Source organism: Gavialis gangeticus, unplaced genomic scaffold (genome assembly GCF_001723915.1).
Source record: "Gavialis gangeticus isolate Ggan-Ray unplaced genomic scaffold, GavGan_comp1, whole genome shotgun sequence".
NCBI lineage: Eukaryota > Metazoa > Chordata > Crocodylia > Gavialidae > Gavialis > Gavialis gangeticus.
The window spans coordinates 102,763,868-102,782,520 of record NW_017729024.1 but is presented as its reverse complement, the minus strand read 5'-3'; the positions used below and the strand labels follow the sequence as shown (position 1 = coordinate 102,782,520).

Here is an 18,653-nt window from a genome sequence, read left to right as displayed (position 1 = left end):
GTCGAAACGCATCAAAACAGAGAAACAATTTCGACGAAATGAAATGGAACAGTGCTCTGAAATGAAACAAAACAACAAAATTAAACACTGTCCTTTTGAAATGGTGAAATGGAAGTCGAAACAAAATGGTGCTATTTCATACACCCGTAGCAGGCAGCACTGGGGGCTCGATGATATAGCTCCACTAACCGTATCTTTGACACCCCTGATACATATTATTGTCATCACTGGAAATCCCTTGATACAAGCATGACACTCTTTCAATAGATATGAAAGTCATGAATGAGTCCAGAGGTGGCTAAAGAAGCCGATCACAATCAGAGATCTGCATGTTTGAATAGACATTATTGGTCCCAAGAGGAAAGAGTGGATCATGGTGACGTCAGCTCATAACTCTTTCCCCTTCTCTTGCCTATTGTTCTCCATCATAAGCATATTAACATGCGAGTCATTGGGCCCAGCCCCAGGGGCCCCTTCCAATCAGGGACCACGCTTGCAACTTGCTCCTCATCGGTAGGGAAGCGCAAGATGTGGTTTTAAACATGATGATATTTTTATCTCCCTGCTCATTGGCAGTAAGCAGCAGGGCCCCTGGGGCCCCTCAGCCAAACAGCGGTGGGGAAACAAAAATAGTGTCAAGTTTAAAACTGTGGCTTTCACTTCCCTGCTGATGAAGAGCAAGCAGGGCCCCTCCACCAATCTGCAGGTGGGGGGACCCTGCAAAATTAAAGGTGCTGCTGGACACATGGCCAGGAGCACAGCCAGGCAGCCAGTGCCCTGCAGGTAAGTCTAATGGGGGAAGGGGTATGGGTGAGGGAGATCAAGGCCCCCACGGTGAGGGAAGGACAGGGGCAGGGGCAGGGGCAGGTGCTGCCCAGCCAGGGCAGTTAATGTGACCCCAGGTCTGGGAGTGGGATAGAGCTGCAAGAGGCCTGTCCAGGGGGCACTGGGGGGAGAGAGGGGTAGGTCCCCACTGCTGCGTGCAGTCTCAGAAGAGACATGAGGGTCATGTGCCCCCCCAAATTTGTGCATTGGACATGGGGGGGTTGCCTGCTGTGGGCTCAGGGCCAGGGGTTGCGCCAGCCTCTTCCTGGTGTGGGAGGGGTCTAGGCTGGGGGTGAGTCAAGCTCAGTGGGCAGAGGTGGTGGTGCTGGGAGGAGTGGATATGGCGGGGTCTATGGGTAATTTCAGGGTGGCTATAGGCCCCCAAGCTTCCCCTACTGCTGCTGCCACCACCTCCCCTGCACAGCTGAGCCTGTCCTGCTCCCAGCTCCCCAACCAGGAAGAGGCCAGCACACTCCTGTCCCCGAGCCCTCAGTGGGCAGCCTGTCCTCATCCCACACACAAATGCAGAGGGGCACATGCTTCCCATGTCTATCTTGGGGGTGCATGCAGTGGCAGGGATCCACCCCTCTCCATGCCCCCAGGAGAAGCTACCCATGGCTCTCTCCCACTCCCAGCCCTAGGGTCCCATTCACTGCCCAGTCCCTGCCTCACTCCCTCTCTCACCTGGGGGTCCTCAATCTTTCCTCCTCGCCCCATGCCCCTTTGTCCCTCACAGACTTATTGGCAGGGAGATGCTCTTCAAGCTGCCAGGCTGCATTCCTGGCTATGTGCACGGTAGCTGTGGGCATGCACGTGGTATTTATCAATGGCATTATTAACTACAGTAGCCAAAAAAATGCTGATAACTGATAATGTTAATTTTCCTTTTATCAATGTCTATCTGATATGCAATGCATATATCAGTGAACCTTTAGAAGGGGTCTCCAATTTTGTGTTTGTCCAGGGCCCCAATAACTCTTAATCTGCCTCTGATCTCCATAGTCTTTCTTTCCTATCTGCCTCCATAGCGAGGTAAGTTTGGTCAAAATGGTTAATGTCTCGTCTTACTTCATGGTACCATTGGGGATAATTCAGCACTCAAGTCTTCCACGTATTGGTGTTAATATTGCATTTCTTCAGATTCACCTTCTAGAATGATGACCATTGGCTAGTTTGGAGTATAGGACCTGTTTCTGGAGCTGGTTCTCAGGCATCCTTATGACATGTGCTGTCCAATAGAGCTGGTACCATACAAACAGGACTTCAATGCTGGTGGTGTTTGCTTGATCCAGAACACTGGCATTAGTTCTTCTGTCCTTCCAACTGATTTGGAGAATTTTCCAAAGGCATCACTGATGGTAACTTTCCACAGTTTTCAGGTGTTTCTGATACACTGTCCAGGTTTCATCCATACAACAGGATAAGGATGACAAAAGCATGGTAGATGAGAAGTTTGGTCTGGGCTTGGACATGATAATTATTGAAGACACAATTTTGGAGATGTCCAAAGGTAGAAACAGCAGAGTTTATTCAATGTTGAATGTTGTCATCCATGCTTACTTTTTGGGAAGAGTGACTACTCAGGTAGGGGAAATGCTCAACATTCGCCAAGGACCGCCCTCTAATTATAATATACGTGGCAGCAGTTGGTTGATTTTGGGTAGGTTGGTAAAGTATTTTGTTTTTCTTGTAGTTGAAATTGAGTCCAAGCATTTCATAAGTTTCACAGAAATAGTCAAGTGACCTGGAGTTCTTCAACAGAGTGGGCACACAACACAATCATCAGCATACTAAAAATCAGAAATAGAGGTGTTGGTTATCTTGGATTTGGTTGATGTTAAAGAGATTCCTATGCATATGATACTGGCTATAGACACCAGTATTGACAATGAGATGCAGATTAGGTGCAATATAGACGGGAAAAAATGTTGGTACAATCATGCATCCTTGCTTGACTCCAGTTCTAATGATGAAGGACTTCATTTCTGAGCCATTGCTTAGGATAGTTGTTGTCATGTCATCATGAAGAAGTCTGGTGATAGTGACAAATTTTGGCAGGCATCCAAATCTCATCAGGATCTTCCATAGGGCCTCTCTGTTGATTGAATCAAAGGCCTTAGTCAGGTCAGTGAAGGCCATGTAAAGACCTCTGTATTGGTCATGACATTTGTTCTGCAGCTGTTTAAAAACAAAGATCATGTCTATTGTACCTGTGAATGGTCTGAAACCACACTGCAACTCAGGTAGAACTCCTTGGTGAGGGGAGTGAATCTATTAAGGAGAATGTGGGTAAGGTTCTCCCCATCTATGGACAGGAGTGCAATGCAATTATAATTGCTGGACTCTAATCTACCTTTCTCCTCTCTTGAATACAATTATGATTCTGGCATGTCTCAAGTCACTGGGAATCTGCTCATGTTTTCAGATTTTCAGAATAAAAGCATCTGGTTGGTGAGAGGCTTTTCTCCACCATAATTATGAATTTCATTTGGTATTCCATCATGACCACATGCTTTGTTATCCTTCATCTGCTCAATGGCTTTCAAGGCCTCTTGATAGTTTGGTCAGTCTGCCAGGTACTCCACTTAAACCTAAACCAGGAGTGGTGTGCATAGGCAATTTTTGCTGCCAGGAGCAGGGTGGGCAGCTCAGAACGGGGGAGGGGGGAGAAGGACGGGTTGGAGGAAATGGTGGGGGCTGGTAGGTTCAGAGAAACTGGCAGGTCTGTGGGGGGCTGCCTTGTCCCATGGGAGGGTAGCTGGGAGCTAAAAATAGCCCTATCAGGGTCAGAGGGTAGGAACAGTGCAGCCCCAAGGGTGGGGTGAGTGACTGGGCTCTCCCAGCCCTGGGACTGTGCTGTGAACACATGCAAGCATTTACTAGACCTGGATCCCTTTTTAGATTAGGTTTAATCCAGGTTGATCTAAAGAGGTAAACTAACTTAGATTGGGCACTTCATTTTTTAGGTAACCTCAGCTCTGTGAATACTTGCATGGCCAGGCTTTTAGATTGACTTAGCCTTGGTTAAGTCAATCTATATATAACAATGATATGTAACCTTAGAGGCATCGCACAGAACTTGCAGGCCATAGAAGAGAGGTAGAGGTAAATTCTTCTTATGGTACTTTTGCACCCTAAGCATGAGCTGCTTCAAGTTGCTGGTGGTATAATTTAGAGAGCTCTGAGCAGGTTGCTGCACACTTTTCAATGTCAGTATACTCCTGCAACCAACTCCACCTCTGGCATTCCTCCCACACCATGGCTTGTGAGCGTGTTCTCTGAAGGCAGATTGCAGTTGTCCTCCTCTGTGTGTGGGCGGACAAACAAGTTATCTCAAATTCAACGGAGGAAGGGGACTTACTCTTATCCCATGTAAACTAATTTGGTGCAGTGCAGTACACACCACTAAATGAAAGAGGTCTTATTAACTGCAGCTTAGCTTTGATTTACTGCATAGCAGCTAATCGAGGGTAGGTCCTCACCATTTTACCTGGGTTTATTAGTCTGCCTTCAGTTCCTGCACCAGAGGAATTCTCTCTTGGTCACAATTAGGGCTGTTAGAGCTGCCATCCCTTGCCCCCCCCATCACTTCAGTCCCTTCATATTGGGAAAGAAGGCCAAAGCAGGAATGAAAATCTTATCCAGCACACTGAACTAAAACTCAGTAATTGTAACCGATTATGTTTATTTTATTATTTTTCCAACTGTTAATGTGTAAGTTAAAAGTTTATAGGTATTTGTTTTTATATTATCTTATATTAGTAAACCATAAAACATAGATGTCTAATGTTATAACCCTTATTTATTTTTCAGCTTAAAATGATTATGCTCTGTCTCAATAGAGACAGACCCATACAGACAGAAAGAAGAAAATTTAAACAAGGTCTTGTAACTTGTGACAGACAAAAGCCAACTGTTTTTCTTTTCATTTTAATTGTAAAACTGTTTTTGCTGGTCCTAACTGTTAAAGCTTCTTTACTTTAAAAATGAATACATGCACATAAAAAAAAATGAACTTATTAAAAATTACAGGCAATTCAGTTATTCTCCTAAATGTATCAAAGTATAGCAGAGTATAGAAGTAAGGAGGGCTGTAATATATATATTCAATGACTGACTATATATAGAGACGAGTTAGTCTATAAGCTTAGGGACAGAAATTACACATAAACTGACATAAGCTATCAGAAGTCAATTCAAATCTGTAAAACAACAGAAGTTCAGTGCACATAAACCATTTTCAAAATGGCCAAAACTGGTGTTCGATAAACCTAGATGGATATAGTATCAGACTTAACTGATTTAGGTTAAATTGGCTTACTGAACTTCTGCCCCATATCCCCTCTAGATTCAAGCTGTTTTCTTCAGCCAAGCAGGAAGGCATGCTCTAGCACCCACCAGCTTCTGGCCTGGGTCACTGCAGGCAAGTAGCTGCATTTCCAGAATCAAAAGTGAATGGCTGTTCACTTGCTTATTGGTTTAATCTATGCAGCTTAGACTAACCTGCTGGAACACCCTCATCATGTTCCTCTTAGTTTTCTCTTTTCTAAGTCAAACAGACCTACATTGCTCATCCTTCCCTCATAGGTTCATATTTTCTAAACCTCTTTAACAATTTTAACTGTCCGGACTTCCTGTAATTTGTCAACATCTTTCAAAACACAGTACCCAAAAGTGACATGGTACTCCAGCTGAAGTCTTACCAGTGACAAGCAGAATATAAATAATTAGCTCCCGTGTCTTACATATGACACTTGTTAATGTATCTCAAAAATAACTTTTTACAAGTGCCACATTATTGATTCTTATTTAGTTTGCAATTCATTCGAACCCCCAAATCATATTCTACAGCACTGCTGCCTAGCCATTTACTCCTTATTTTTGTATTTATTCACCTGATTTCTCTTTCTGACATGTAATATTCTACAATTGTACTTCTTGGATTTCCTCTAGTTGCTTTCCAATTTCTCTCCAGTTTGTCAAGTTAATTTTCAATTCTGGCCCTGTCTTCCAACGTGCTTGCACACTTCCCCCCTGTGGAGTTATCCATAGATTGTATAAGTGTGTTCTCTAGTCCGTTAGCCATGTCATTAAGGAGAATATTGACTAGGATTGACCCAGGGTACTTCAGGACCCCAGTTTCTCTCAGTGCGAATAATACAATCTTTGCAGACAGTATGATCTTACCTTCATATATAGTTAACGAAATCTATCAGAAAGTGCCTGGATACAACTAATGTGTGAAACTAGATTCTTTGACAAATCTCCTTTCAGGGTTATCCTCTGGACATGGCTTAAGAAAGCCAAGTTTTACCTTCGTAAAACCAAAATCAAGACTGAGTTGGGTTCAACTTCTTTTTATTATAACCTCCCAAAGTTAAAGATATGGATCTAAGGTTCCAGTTTGGGCTCATCTTTATTATCACAGCAGAATGCTACAGTACATTTTAGCTCAGAGGTGCAGTGTGATCATTCGGTAAAGCTTTTGGATTTATTTTCCCAATGAATTTTTAAAATGTTGAGGACAATACAAGAGACAACTGGACTCTTGCTTCTAAAGAGATCCATGCAGAATGAATGCTACAGAAATGTTTGCAAGCAACACCTGCCCTTTTTATCGTACTAAAGAATGAGGTTTAGTTGAGGCTTACTACATGTGATGGTGAGGCAACACTGGAGCATTCTAATTAGAATATGAATGAGCTCATCTATAGGCACCCAAAAAGTCTTACAGTTTGTTGTGAAGAAATTTTCATTGTTGTTTTGTTTTGGACAATATTCTTTACTTTATATGATGTTCTAGAAAGTACTTAGAGTTCAGTAAAGGTTTATGCCACAGTTTTCATAGGCCTTTTCTGGTATTAATTTTAAATAATAGAGCTTATCACAGTTGTCTTCTTTTTTCAGAGTAATACTCCACCTTAAAATAAGTATTTTGCTTTTTGCATAGTTTCTGATAAGCTCATTTTTTGACCACAGAATATTGACTGAATGCAAATTAAAGATCAATTAAATAAAGGAAATAAATCAGCCTGCCACAAAGTGGCTACAATAAAGCACTAAGTGAAACCAAGGAAAGTAATAAAACACAGGGAGAATGGCGTGCTCACATCCAGCAGTATTTCACAGCAGCCATGTTAAAATAAATGGCATATGTTGCAGTGATCTAGTGAAAAAGGATTTGAGTTCAACTTGTACTCTGACCTTAATTATTTCAAAGACTTTAAAATTTGTATGTGCAATGCTGACTCTGGACAAGTTACTTGAACCTTTTCACTATCTGCATTGGCAAAATAGGAATAAGATTACATCCTTTGCCTGTCTCAGTCATTGAGGGACACACACAAAAGTTGTGTTGGGGGGCACTTAGGAGTATATGTCTAAAGTAAAATTGCAATCCAAACAAACAAAAAGCTCAGCAACCCCAACCTCTGCTGGGTGTCTAACCACTATGCTAGAAGCATGGTCCCATCTTTTGGCTCTTGTCTGCACAGTGGAACGTGTTCAAGAGGAGAGATAGAGTGGTCCCCACAGAGGCTTCCTTACGGGGCTTCATACTTGGGGTCCTTTTCTGAGAGCTCCCAGAGAACCCCAATTGTACTTTCTCTGATCATATAATATAGATCTGCCACTTCCCAAGAACTCTAATCTCTAAGGTAGTCTGTAAGTGAATGGCAGAAGAACATAGGATTCTTATATCCCATGTTTTACATGAAAAGAGTGAACCCTTATCAGTTCTATGAAAGAGCAGTCATAGGCACCTGTTTTTGGGAGAGGATTTCAGTTTCTGTATCCTGAGTGGATGGAGGTGCCTTCATGCAATCCAGACTCAGGTGCCTAAAGTTCCAGAGAGAGACAGGACAGATAGGCTTAGACATTTTTTGGATTGCCCTGGTGAGAGACCATGCATTGTGTACAGAGACTAGGTGTCAAACTCCAAGTTTGGATTTCACTGTGAAGAATCTTAGGGCATCTTTACATGTGCTCTGAGGTGGGGAGAAGGGGGTGCATTAATTAGAACAGCTCTCAGAAGCCACTCTAATTAAAGCACCCACAGTGTCTTATGTATTCAGCATCCTGCACTTCAAAATGGCAGTGGGTTGCTTTAACTTGTTCAACAAGCTTTAAACCGCCATGCTGAAGCACAGGGATGAATGCTGTGAATACATGTGATGCCGAGGCTGCTGGATCATACTAATTATCTGCTCCAATACACTCTATTTAGAATACATCAGAGCAGATGTTGGGAACGTGTACAGGTTTTCCTAGGGTCCCATCTAGACATTCAGGTAAAGGTGTAATAGGATCTGATGCACAATCCACCCAGTTGCATCTCCTGCCATGCCCCATGTGCATGGCAGGAGGGATGATTGTGGGATCCAGCATCAGATCCTATTATAACTTATTGCAAGTACAAGGGGAGTCTGGGATTACTGTCCTGGACTCCATCTGCACCAGCAAGTAGCAACCTCCTATAGACAATGAGTCTTGTAGCTGTGCCCTGCAACTGATGGGACTTTTCCAGGCTTGATCCTCCCACCACCCACCCAGTTGAGGCCCCACTCAACTTACCCCTGCTCCTGCCTCTGCGGCACTCTGTCCCTCACCATGGGGGCCTCAGTCTGGCCTCTGCCCCTTTCCTCGCTCATGGATTGTCCTGGTGGGCTGGGGGCCCTCCACCCCACCCTCCAGATCTACCAGTCGATCAAGATAGACCCATTGGTGACCACAGCTATCCACATAGATTTGTGGATATCATGTCTGCAGAATTTGCCACAGAAAGGTGCTCTGGGATTTCAGGTTTTATTTTCAGTAATGTATATTTCTAGCCTTGATGGTCTTGAAGATCGAAATCATAAACTGAACAAATTGATGCCTATTTTGCATTACTGATTTCTCAATGGTCGTTTCACACACACATACACACAGTACACACACACTCATCATTAACTCTGAAAGCATCAAAATGGGTAAGGACAAATTAACATACATGGATCTATATATTTAGTGATTTCAAAACCAATAGTTGCATGTACGAGTCCATAGCCCAGCCCCAGCCCCAGCCCCTGTCCAGGGGCTGTGCCGTACTATTCCCAGGGGGTGCCTCTGAAACATCCAAAACATTTCTGAAATGTTTCAAATGGGTTCGTTCCATTTCGGAGATGTTTTGGAGCCTTCCATTTCATTTCCACTTTGGTGTTTCAGGCACCAAAATGGGCCAAAAGACCTCTGAAATGAAACAACTGCTGAAATTTCACACAGCCCTGTATAAATCTACCATGCCAGACCTACAGCCCTTCTGGTGGCTTAATATCAAGTGCTGGCAGGAATCTAACATAATAAAATCACTTGCTGAGCAAAGCATATACAATATGGGGAAAGAGGAGAGAAGCAGAGAGATGGATAGAACCCTGGTAAACATCACCTGACTAAGCAAGTTTCCAGTCTCCACTGCTGCTGATAGTATCTTTTGCTCCAAACAATGAAGGTGTAGTTTGGACAATTTTTCATTTTAGATGTGTTGATCATAATTGAACTAGACTGAGCGCACATGCACAGATCCACAATAGATGCTGCAGCTTAAATATGCCCTTTGCTATTAGTTGACTTGATTTGAGGGATTTTTCCTTTACACTGTGCTCATTTATAACTTGCTTGATTTTGATTCCTTTTACATGCTCACTGACCTGGATATCTATTCTTCTCTTGCATTTATTTATTATACTTTCCCTTCTCAGTTAATCTCATAACATTCCATCTTTGTTTTAGGTATGCAGATATTATTTCTGATGGCATTCTCCCTCCTGAATTTTTATTCCCTTCAATTCATTTCCCCAAGACATTGAATAAATATACCTGAAGGACCAAATGTTATCATCAATTACAAGATCCATTACATTGATTACTTATGTCAATATAGCTCCATGGATGAGTTCACCCAAACATGTTTAAAAATTCTTCATCTGTCACTCAGACATTCAGACTGAATATTATCTTCTTAAATTTGCCAAACAGCTTAAAAGAGTTAATTTAGCATGAAATTCATTCTGAAATTCAATAACATTTTGACATGTTTCAACTTTGAAATATTCTTAAACTCCTGCTTCTCTGTTAAACCTGGACTGTGGGCATTAGGGCTGTGCGAAATTTCAGCAGCTGTTTCATTTCGGAGGTCTTTCAGCCCATTTTGGTGCCTAAAACGCCAAAGTTGAAATTAAATGGAAGGCTCCAAAACATCTCTGAAATGAAACAAAACCAATTGAAACATTTCGGAGATGTTTTGGATGTTTCAGAGGCACCCCCTGGGAATAGTATGGCACAGCCCCTGGATGGAGGCTGGGGCAGGGCAGGGCAGGGCAGCCATGGGGGCTTCTCCTGTGGCTCCCGCCACCAGGATAGAGTCAGGAACAGCCGGAGTAGCCACGGGAGAAGCCCCCATGGCTGTCCTACCCAGCCCCATCCCCCACCTGGCCCCAGCCTCCTGGCACTTTAAAAGGAGGGCTGCTGGGCTGTGCTAGACTATTCGCGGGAGGTGCCTCTGAAACATCTGAAACATATCTGAAACTTTTTGGATGGTTTCATTTCATTTCATTTCAGAGATGTTTCAGAGTCTTCCATTCCATTTTGCCTTGGCAGCGTGCTGCATGCTGTCTGGGAGCTGGGGCTGAGCACTGCCGGGCTCCAGCTGACTGCTGGAGCTGCCCCAGCTCCCACACAGCATGCAGCACCCCGCTGAGCCGCGCTGCACCCATGCAATGCAATGGCTGCCATGCGGGTGCTAGGAGGCGGGAGCAACCCCTCCTGCCTCCAACTGCCCTGCATTGCATGGTGGGGCTCTGCTGCAGCCAGTCAGTGTGGGCCTTTTTTTTTTTTAAAGTGCCAGGAGGCTGGGGCTGGGCAGGGGCTGGAGCCAGGCAGGGCAGCCATGGGGGCTTCTCCTCACTAGGGACAGGCAGACACAGCTGGAGGAGCCATGGGAGAACCTGCAGCTGCCTGGCTATGCCTGCCTCTCCCCAGCTGATCTGAATCTCCAAAACAGCGTTGAAACTCTGAAACAGACTTGGCAGAATTAAAATGGAACACTAATCTGAAACAGCAAAATGAATCACTGTCCTCTGAAATGGCTGAATCTGAAACTGAAATGAAACACAGACATTTTATGCAGCCCTAGAAGGCATCGCTTAAGGAAGCTATGAAATGGGACGGGCTCCTCTGGTTGCTATGGAAAGGAGACAACTTGACTTCTGCAGACCTTTAATTCCCACACAGGTTGGTGGGATCCCATTAAAAATCTGGTAACTAGTAAGGTGGCAGTGGTGGGGCAGATGGCAGTGCTTCTTTCAGCAGTGGAAATGATTAAGGGAAGTGTGATGACTCGCTGCATAGTTCCCAGACAAATTACTCTCTAGTTAAACTGCACCCCTTCCATCTCAGCTTCCTTATGTTTCTGGGACACCAATACTCTGCCAGTCACTTCGGGAAACTTCAATAAAGTCTGTCTGCATGAGTAGCTTGTCTCTCACCCTGCACTTACAGCATCAGGAATATTTTCTCTGTGATTGGTGAGGTTCCTCCAGTTTGTCTTTTTAAGATGAATCCCTGATGAGGCCATAATAGACTCTTAAATTATTCCTTTGAAATATTCCTTGTAGGTTCTGAGCACCCTCAATACTGTAGGATTATGTCCTAGTACCATGTTATGTAAGGACTGTTAGCTGGAACCAGTAAAAAAAGATATGCAAATGGACCCAGTCTCCCCCTGGCACTTATATTTTGTTAGCAAATAGCCGTAAGTTTCAACTGGGTGCACTTTCTTTTACTCTTATTGTTACCTCTTTCAACATAATTGATAACTGAACTCCCTTTCCTATCCTATACTGCATAAGCATTTTGAGAATACAGATTTAGAATAATTTAGACAAGAAAACTGTACTGTGTAATTTAACCCACACTACTGCAGAAACCAATTCCAGCAGGATACAGACTGATTTCTTTAGCATCTACTAAGAATGTATATCCTGAAGTCTTATGCAAAACACTCAAAGAATGAAAAAGAAACAGAAGTGTTTAGGAATATTTAAAAAAGGAAAATGTTCTATTATTTTCTATTATCACTTGAGTTTGAGGAGTTTGAATTTTTTCTCTATAAGAGAAAGATGGTATGAAAGAAGGTACACAGTCAATGTTACATGTGCCCCTTAGAAGATGATTGATGAATGATTTCAGTGAAGCTCTGCCTCCTGCATGATGCATTTACAAGACATGAACCTTTCCATATTGTAGAAAAGAACTGTATATTATGAAATGTGTTTCTTGAGAAACAGCATACAGTCTGAAATTAAGCAGCACGTGATAATACTTCTACAGCAAAGGGCAGAATTAAAAGTGTTCATGCAATGTTAGCATACTTTCATTTTTTACTGATTTGCTATGAAACTTTAATGTGATATTAAGTAAGCTTTTTGGTAGAATTTCTTTGCATTTTTTAAAGCCAGAGTCAAAAAGGGATTGGACAAATTCTTGGAGGAAAGGGGCATTGGTAGCTATTGAACTCAGGAGTTAGGGATATAGTCTCTGAATCAGAACTTCCTAGACTTTAAATGCTGGATGCTGTAAGTGAGAAAGGAACAGTGGAAAAAATCTAGTTCACTCTCTGTTTTAGCATCCACTTTTTGCCACTGTGTGACACAAGGATCTTGGGCTAGATGAACTTATGGTCTGACTCAGTAAATCACAATTCTTATGTTCTTAAATTTAAAAAAAATACAGAATCGGCTAGAAATAGATTGGAATGCCTTATTTCCTGAACCATACCAAATCTTCTGCATCTCTAGAACACTGCTTCTGTTCTAATCTTGATAAATACTCATAAAAATTGTGGAACCATGAAGAACTTACTGTGTTGCCTCCCTAGAAGGCAGCCTCACTCAAAAAATGTCACCTGAGAAATATTGAGAAAAAAAGAAAAATGACACAGAATACTTTTATAAATTGTATATGAACCATGTGGAACTTACATCTTTGCCAATTAGGTCCTCCTGGTTTTCCACAATACCCCAGGGGGCTATACCAATGGTGCATATCTTCCCTCGAGATTTTGAGGCATGATCTTTTAATGCATCTCCAACGTGCCGAATGACACCTGAAAAAAAAGGGATGAACATAAAACATCAAAAAAGTATTTTAGTTGTGAAGAACTAGAATCAGGAGAGCACTGAACTCTCTGTTTAAAGCATACAAGCAATCCCACTGCTGTTCAACAAAGCACTGAAACATATGCTTAAAGCTGAACAGGTCCTTAAGTGTTTTGCTTAACTTTGGATATAATAAAGTAAAATAGAGGGACACTTTCAGTACTTTGGTAATTCAGTGCATTTTACCCACACTCTTACTGAATAAAATCACATAGTTCTAAGAAGGAAAATTATACTGACAAACAACTTTTGTCCTTGCTCATACCTTAACTATACTCTGTCTATGTCCTGGCAAAGTTCTTTGGGTAGATGTGATATTTTTTATTAGACCAACTAAATAGTTGGAAATAGTTCTTTGCAAGCTTTCCAAGTAACTTGTTTATAGGAAGACATTAAACTCTCATGGGAGTAGTCAGGCATACACCATGTGTGCCACCCTGCACTTTAACATGCTAGGTGTAACATCACAGCTTTTCTTCATACACCACCAGCTCTAACTGCAAACGCCTCACTAGCGATCATGTTATGTAGAATGGATTATGTACCACAGTTAGGATATACTGGCCACTTCTACATGAGTGGGAGACTGTGCAGTTGTTACTGCAGACTGTGCAATTGTTACTGCACAGTCATTTAGTACTTGCGCAGTAACAACAAAATTTAGTACTACTCATAAGCAAGTACTAAATGACTGTGCAGTACCATTGCCACACTTTTTTTCCCAATGCTACTGCACAGTAGCAATAGGCTACTGCACAGTAGCTCATTACTACTGTGCAGTAGCATCACCGCATTGTTAGTGTCTGGCAACACTACTGTGCAAGAGCAAAGAGCTACTGCTCAGTAGCTTGTTGCTACTGTGTTATTCTCAAAAGACCAAGGAGTTAAATTTATAGAATGAGAAAGCTTGCTTATTCAGAAAGCCTTCTTAGTTTACTGATCTGCTATTCCCTTCTGCAATCCCCAGGTCAATGTAACAACTCATACATAACACTGTTAAAGGTATCCGCACATCTTCCCCCTTTACATGTAACATATCCCCATGTAATACTAATGCTGGAATATTAGTTCAACCCATTGTTAAACCACGTTTTAACAGGTCTCTGTTAGTCATTGTGTTGGCTTTTTAGCTCTAAGGGATCTTCTCAGGTTCTGTGAATTCTCAGTCCTTGTTGGTTCAGTTCATGTTTTGTGTCCTTGTTCAGATGTCTCTACTTCTGTGTCATTTTCAATCTCCTCTGTTGTTTCTTGTTGCTTTGTTGTTAGCACTGTTTCCTTTGGTGAATCTTGTGCTGCTGCTTCTTTTCTTCCCTTTATGAGCTGCAAGTGTTGTCTGTTCCTTCTTAATACCTGTCCTTCCAGTGTGACTGCTTGATAGGATCTGGGAGCTACTTGATGGGAAACTAGTTTTTTTTTGTTACCATATTCATCCATCTGAAATAAGCACCATATCTTTGTTGTGCAGTTGTGGTAACTCCCTGAAACCCCTGTCATAGTACCGTGTTTGAGTTTGTCAATTTTTTTCTAATGTTTTCATATTTTGTTTTTCATTTTGATGAGCACCATCCACAAGATTTGGAAGCCTGGTTTTGAGTTTCCTATTAAATAGCATTTCTGCTGGGGACAATCCATGTTTCATGGGTGTTGCCCTGTAATTTAAGAGTGACAGGTAAACATCAGTGTGTGAATCTGTAGCTTTTTTCAAGAATTTCTTCACTATTTGTACTCTATTTTTCCACCAGATCATTGGATTGTGGGAATTTAGGACTTGAAGTGTTGTGACAGAATCCATATTTGTTTGCAAACTCTTTCAAATCAAGACAGTTGAACTGAATTGCGGTCCATTGTCAGTTCTCACAATCTGTGGAATCCCACATCTAGCAAAAATTGATTTGATATGAGCTATGACATGCTTTGTTGCTGTACTTTTGAGCAATGCCATTTCAGGATAGTGAGAATAATTATCTAACACTAATACATAATTTTTTCCTGCATGTATGAATAAGTCAATGTCCACTCGATACCACGGAACTACGGAATCCTCCGTGACCATCACGGGCTCTTTTCTTTGTGCTGATCTGTATTTTAGGCATGCTGTACAAGCCTTTACAATGTCTTCTATGTCATTATTTATGTTGGTCCAATATAAAGCACTCCTTGCTCTCTTTTTGCATTTTTGAATGCCGGGATGCCCCTTAAGTATTCTGTATAAAATGCCTTTCTTTGGCACTGCTGGAACAAGTCATGAGCCTTTGAAGAAAATGCCATCCAGTACTAACAGCTCTTCCCTAAACTGAGGGTAGGGGCTAGCTATGTTTTCCAGGCCAACCAGCACAAATAACTGTTATCATTTTTTTCATTGTGGTGTCCTGAGTAGTAGCTTCTGCAATTAGTGCTCACATTGTATCTGTGACAGGAATCACTCTTTTAATTAGATTAACCTGTACTATGTCTGAGTCTGGAATTCTGGCATTTTCCATTGTGCCATATGCTCTGGACAACATACCCACAATAGGTAGATGTTTGCCTGGTGTGTACTGTATGTCTAGATCATACATTTACAGTTGAAATAAAAGTCTCTGTAACCTGGGTGGCATGTCTGATAGCTCTTTCTTTGCAATAGTTACCAAAAGCTTTATGAACAGTTTCAGCTATCACAGGTTCCCCATGGATGAATATTTGAAATTTCTTAGAACCATATGCCAGAGCTAAACTTTCTCTCTTAATTCGTGCATACAGACACTCTGACTTGGAGAGTGCCCTAGATACATATGATACTGGTTTCTAGCTATCCCCATGTTTTTCAAGTAATGCTGCTCCAATGCCTTTTTTAAAAGCATGTGTTGACAATGTAATGGGTCTTTTAGGGTCATAGTATTTTAGTGCCGGAGCTTTCATTATTTTTTCCTTCAAGTTTTTTAATTCAGTTTTGTGTTCATGTTCCCATATCCACTGAGTATTCTTCTGTAGGAGTGATCTAAGGTGTTTGGTCTCCTCTGCTAAGTTAGATAGATATTTCCCTATAAAATTGATCAGCCCCAGTAATCTTTGCACTCCTTCCTTATTCATAGGGGGTGGCATGTTTATAATTGCTTTAACCCTTGCAGGATTGATTTGCACCCCTTCTCAGAGTGCTTTTCTTCCAGATATGATATTTCTTTGACCCTGAATTTGCATTTTTGTTTGTTCAGTTTCAAACCTGCTCTGTGAGCTTTCTAGTGCCTTTCATTGCCTCAAGGCATATTCTTCCATAGTATTTTCCCAAACTACTACATCATTAATATCAAACAATTCCATCAAGACCTTCAAAAATGTGTTGCACCTTTCTGTGAAATACTTCAGTTGCAGAACACAGTCCAAAAGGAAGCCTATGAAAGCAATACCTTCCAAAGGGCATATTGAAGGTAAATATTATAGTACTATTGTTTTCTAGGGGAACTTGGCAAAACCCAGAAGAGGCATCCAAAGTGGAAAAAATATTTAGCTTCTGCCACATTGTCAAAAGCCTCTTCCCTAGCTGGAATGGGAAAATGCTCCCTTTTTGGTGTATCAATTCTTTTGCATAGGATACAGACACAGTCTGAAGGATCCATCTTTTTTTCTGTTACGACCAGTTGAACCTAAGCAGTTGGTTGCTCTACTTTTTCTATTATGTTCATGTTAACCAATCTATCTAATTATTTTTTCAGTTTCTCCCTTAGTACAAGGGGAACATTTCTTGGAGCATGTATGGTTGGAATATTTGGTTCTCTTAATTCTATCCTGTACTCAGTTGACAGTTTCCCTATGCCATGAAACACATCATAAAACTCTTCTTCTATGTTCTTGCTTTCTAGTCCCTCAATGGAATCCATTCTCTTAAACAAACCTAGAGTTTTACATATTTGCAAACCAATAATTGGCATTAGATTTCCTGGGACTGCTACAAACTGAGCTTCTACTATATTACCCTTGTGTTTAACATGCAGTGCACAAACACCCCTGTTTGCAATAATGTTCCCATGATATGCTCTAAGTTTCACTTTCTTATTGTCATAGTACACAAGTTTAGTTTTCATTTTTTTGAATAATGTATTCTGGTGTTACATTGACCTGTGCACCTGTATCTAATCTAAAAGTTACCATTAGTCCATCAGTGTCCAGGTTGATTGTCCAATCCTCAGAAAAATGAACTACTTTTTGCATTGTACCAATGAGGAATTCTTCCTTTTCCTCACTGCATAGAGCATGCACCTTCTGTTTCTTGTGTGGGGCATCCTGCTCCTTTCTGCAAACTCTTGCAAAATGATTGAATCTTCTGCATTTGTTGTAATGCTTACCAAATGCAGAGTATTGCATGGGTTTGTAGTAATCCCCACAGAATCTGCAGCTGACCACTGTTTCTTCAAGCAATTCTCTTTGGATTCTGCTTGCCTGCTTCATAGTGAGGTACTCCTTTCTGTACTGTTTGTGTATTGCCTTAGGTCTTTTCAGTCTTGCAGTCCTGTCTAGTTCAGCTTGTTCTGCCTTTTTCCTCCAGTTTCTGCAGCCTGGCATTTGTTATCTCAGCCACTTGGTACATTCTAACTGCCTTTTCCAAATTAAGCTCAGGATCTTCTAGCAGTCTTTTCCTGAGGCTTGTATCCCTTATACTTAAAACTATTTGGTCTCTGACCATGGACTCTTTTAGGTCTCCAAAGTTGCATGTGTGGCTCAGTGGTCTGAGGTCTTTGACAAACTCCTCTATTGTCTCTCATTCTTTCTGCTGTCTCATGTGGAAATTATACTGTTCAAAGGTTTAATTTTGTTGGGGTGTACAATATTCCTCAAATGTTTTTAGTATTGTGCCATAGCTTTTCTGTTCTGATTCTGAAAGTTGTAGGCTATTATAAAGAGACAGCTTCTGGACCTGCTATATTTTAAAAAAAAAAAGCAACCTTGAATGGATCTTCCTTCTCTGTAGCTCCAGGCACTGTCATAACTATGGTGACACTCTACCTACATTTCTTCCAGTTTTCTGCTGCATTGCTAGACAGCTTTAACTCCTCGGGAATTCTGAGATGCTCCATTTTTGTCTTTCTTTGCACCCCGCTCCTGGTACCATGTGTTGTTCTCAAAATACCAAGGAGCTAAACTTAAAGAATGATAAAGCTCATTTATTCAGAAAGCCTTCTTAGCCTACTGATCTGCTGTTCCCTCCTGCAATTCCCAGGCTGATGTAACAACTTATACATACCACTCTTAAAGGTATCCCCACAGCTACTGCACAGTAGTGTCTCAAGTAGACACACCCACTGTGAACAGCAGTAGCCAGTGCCAACTGTTATACCTGTGATCTAAACAAAGCTTGTTAAGAGTGATAAAAGAAATTGTTAAAATAACTTTTATTCAAAATGAACATACAAACAACTCCTACCCCCCAAACCGAAAAATAAAAAGAAGTTATGGATAAGATTTATGCAAATGAGTTAGGTACCCAGTTACATATATAAAGTGCCTTGCACACACAATTCACATGCAATTATCATGGGTGTGAAAACAAATGTTATAACTGCAGGTGCAAATGGGCAGGACTATCCGTGTGTACAGACTTTTTTGATTTGTGAACAAAAACTGTAGTAACTACATACAGAGATTAAGTTCACAATTGTGCAT

At 41.5% G+C, this 18,653-nt stretch overlaps 1 protein-coding gene across 1 annotated transcript in view; it reads right to left on the bottom strand.

Moving 5' to 3' along the window:
- TRPM3 (transient receptor potential cation channel subfamily M member 3) overlaps positions 1-18,653 on the bottom strand; it is a 335,439-nt gene that overhangs the window by 306,420 nt on the left and 10,366 nt on the right. Inside the window, exon 5 of the mRNA XM_019517468.1 lies at positions 12,843-12,967. Coding sequence (XP_019373013.1) covers positions 12,843-12,967 — 125 coding nt within the window. The remainder of the gene's footprint in view (positions 1-12,842; positions 12,968-18,653) is intronic.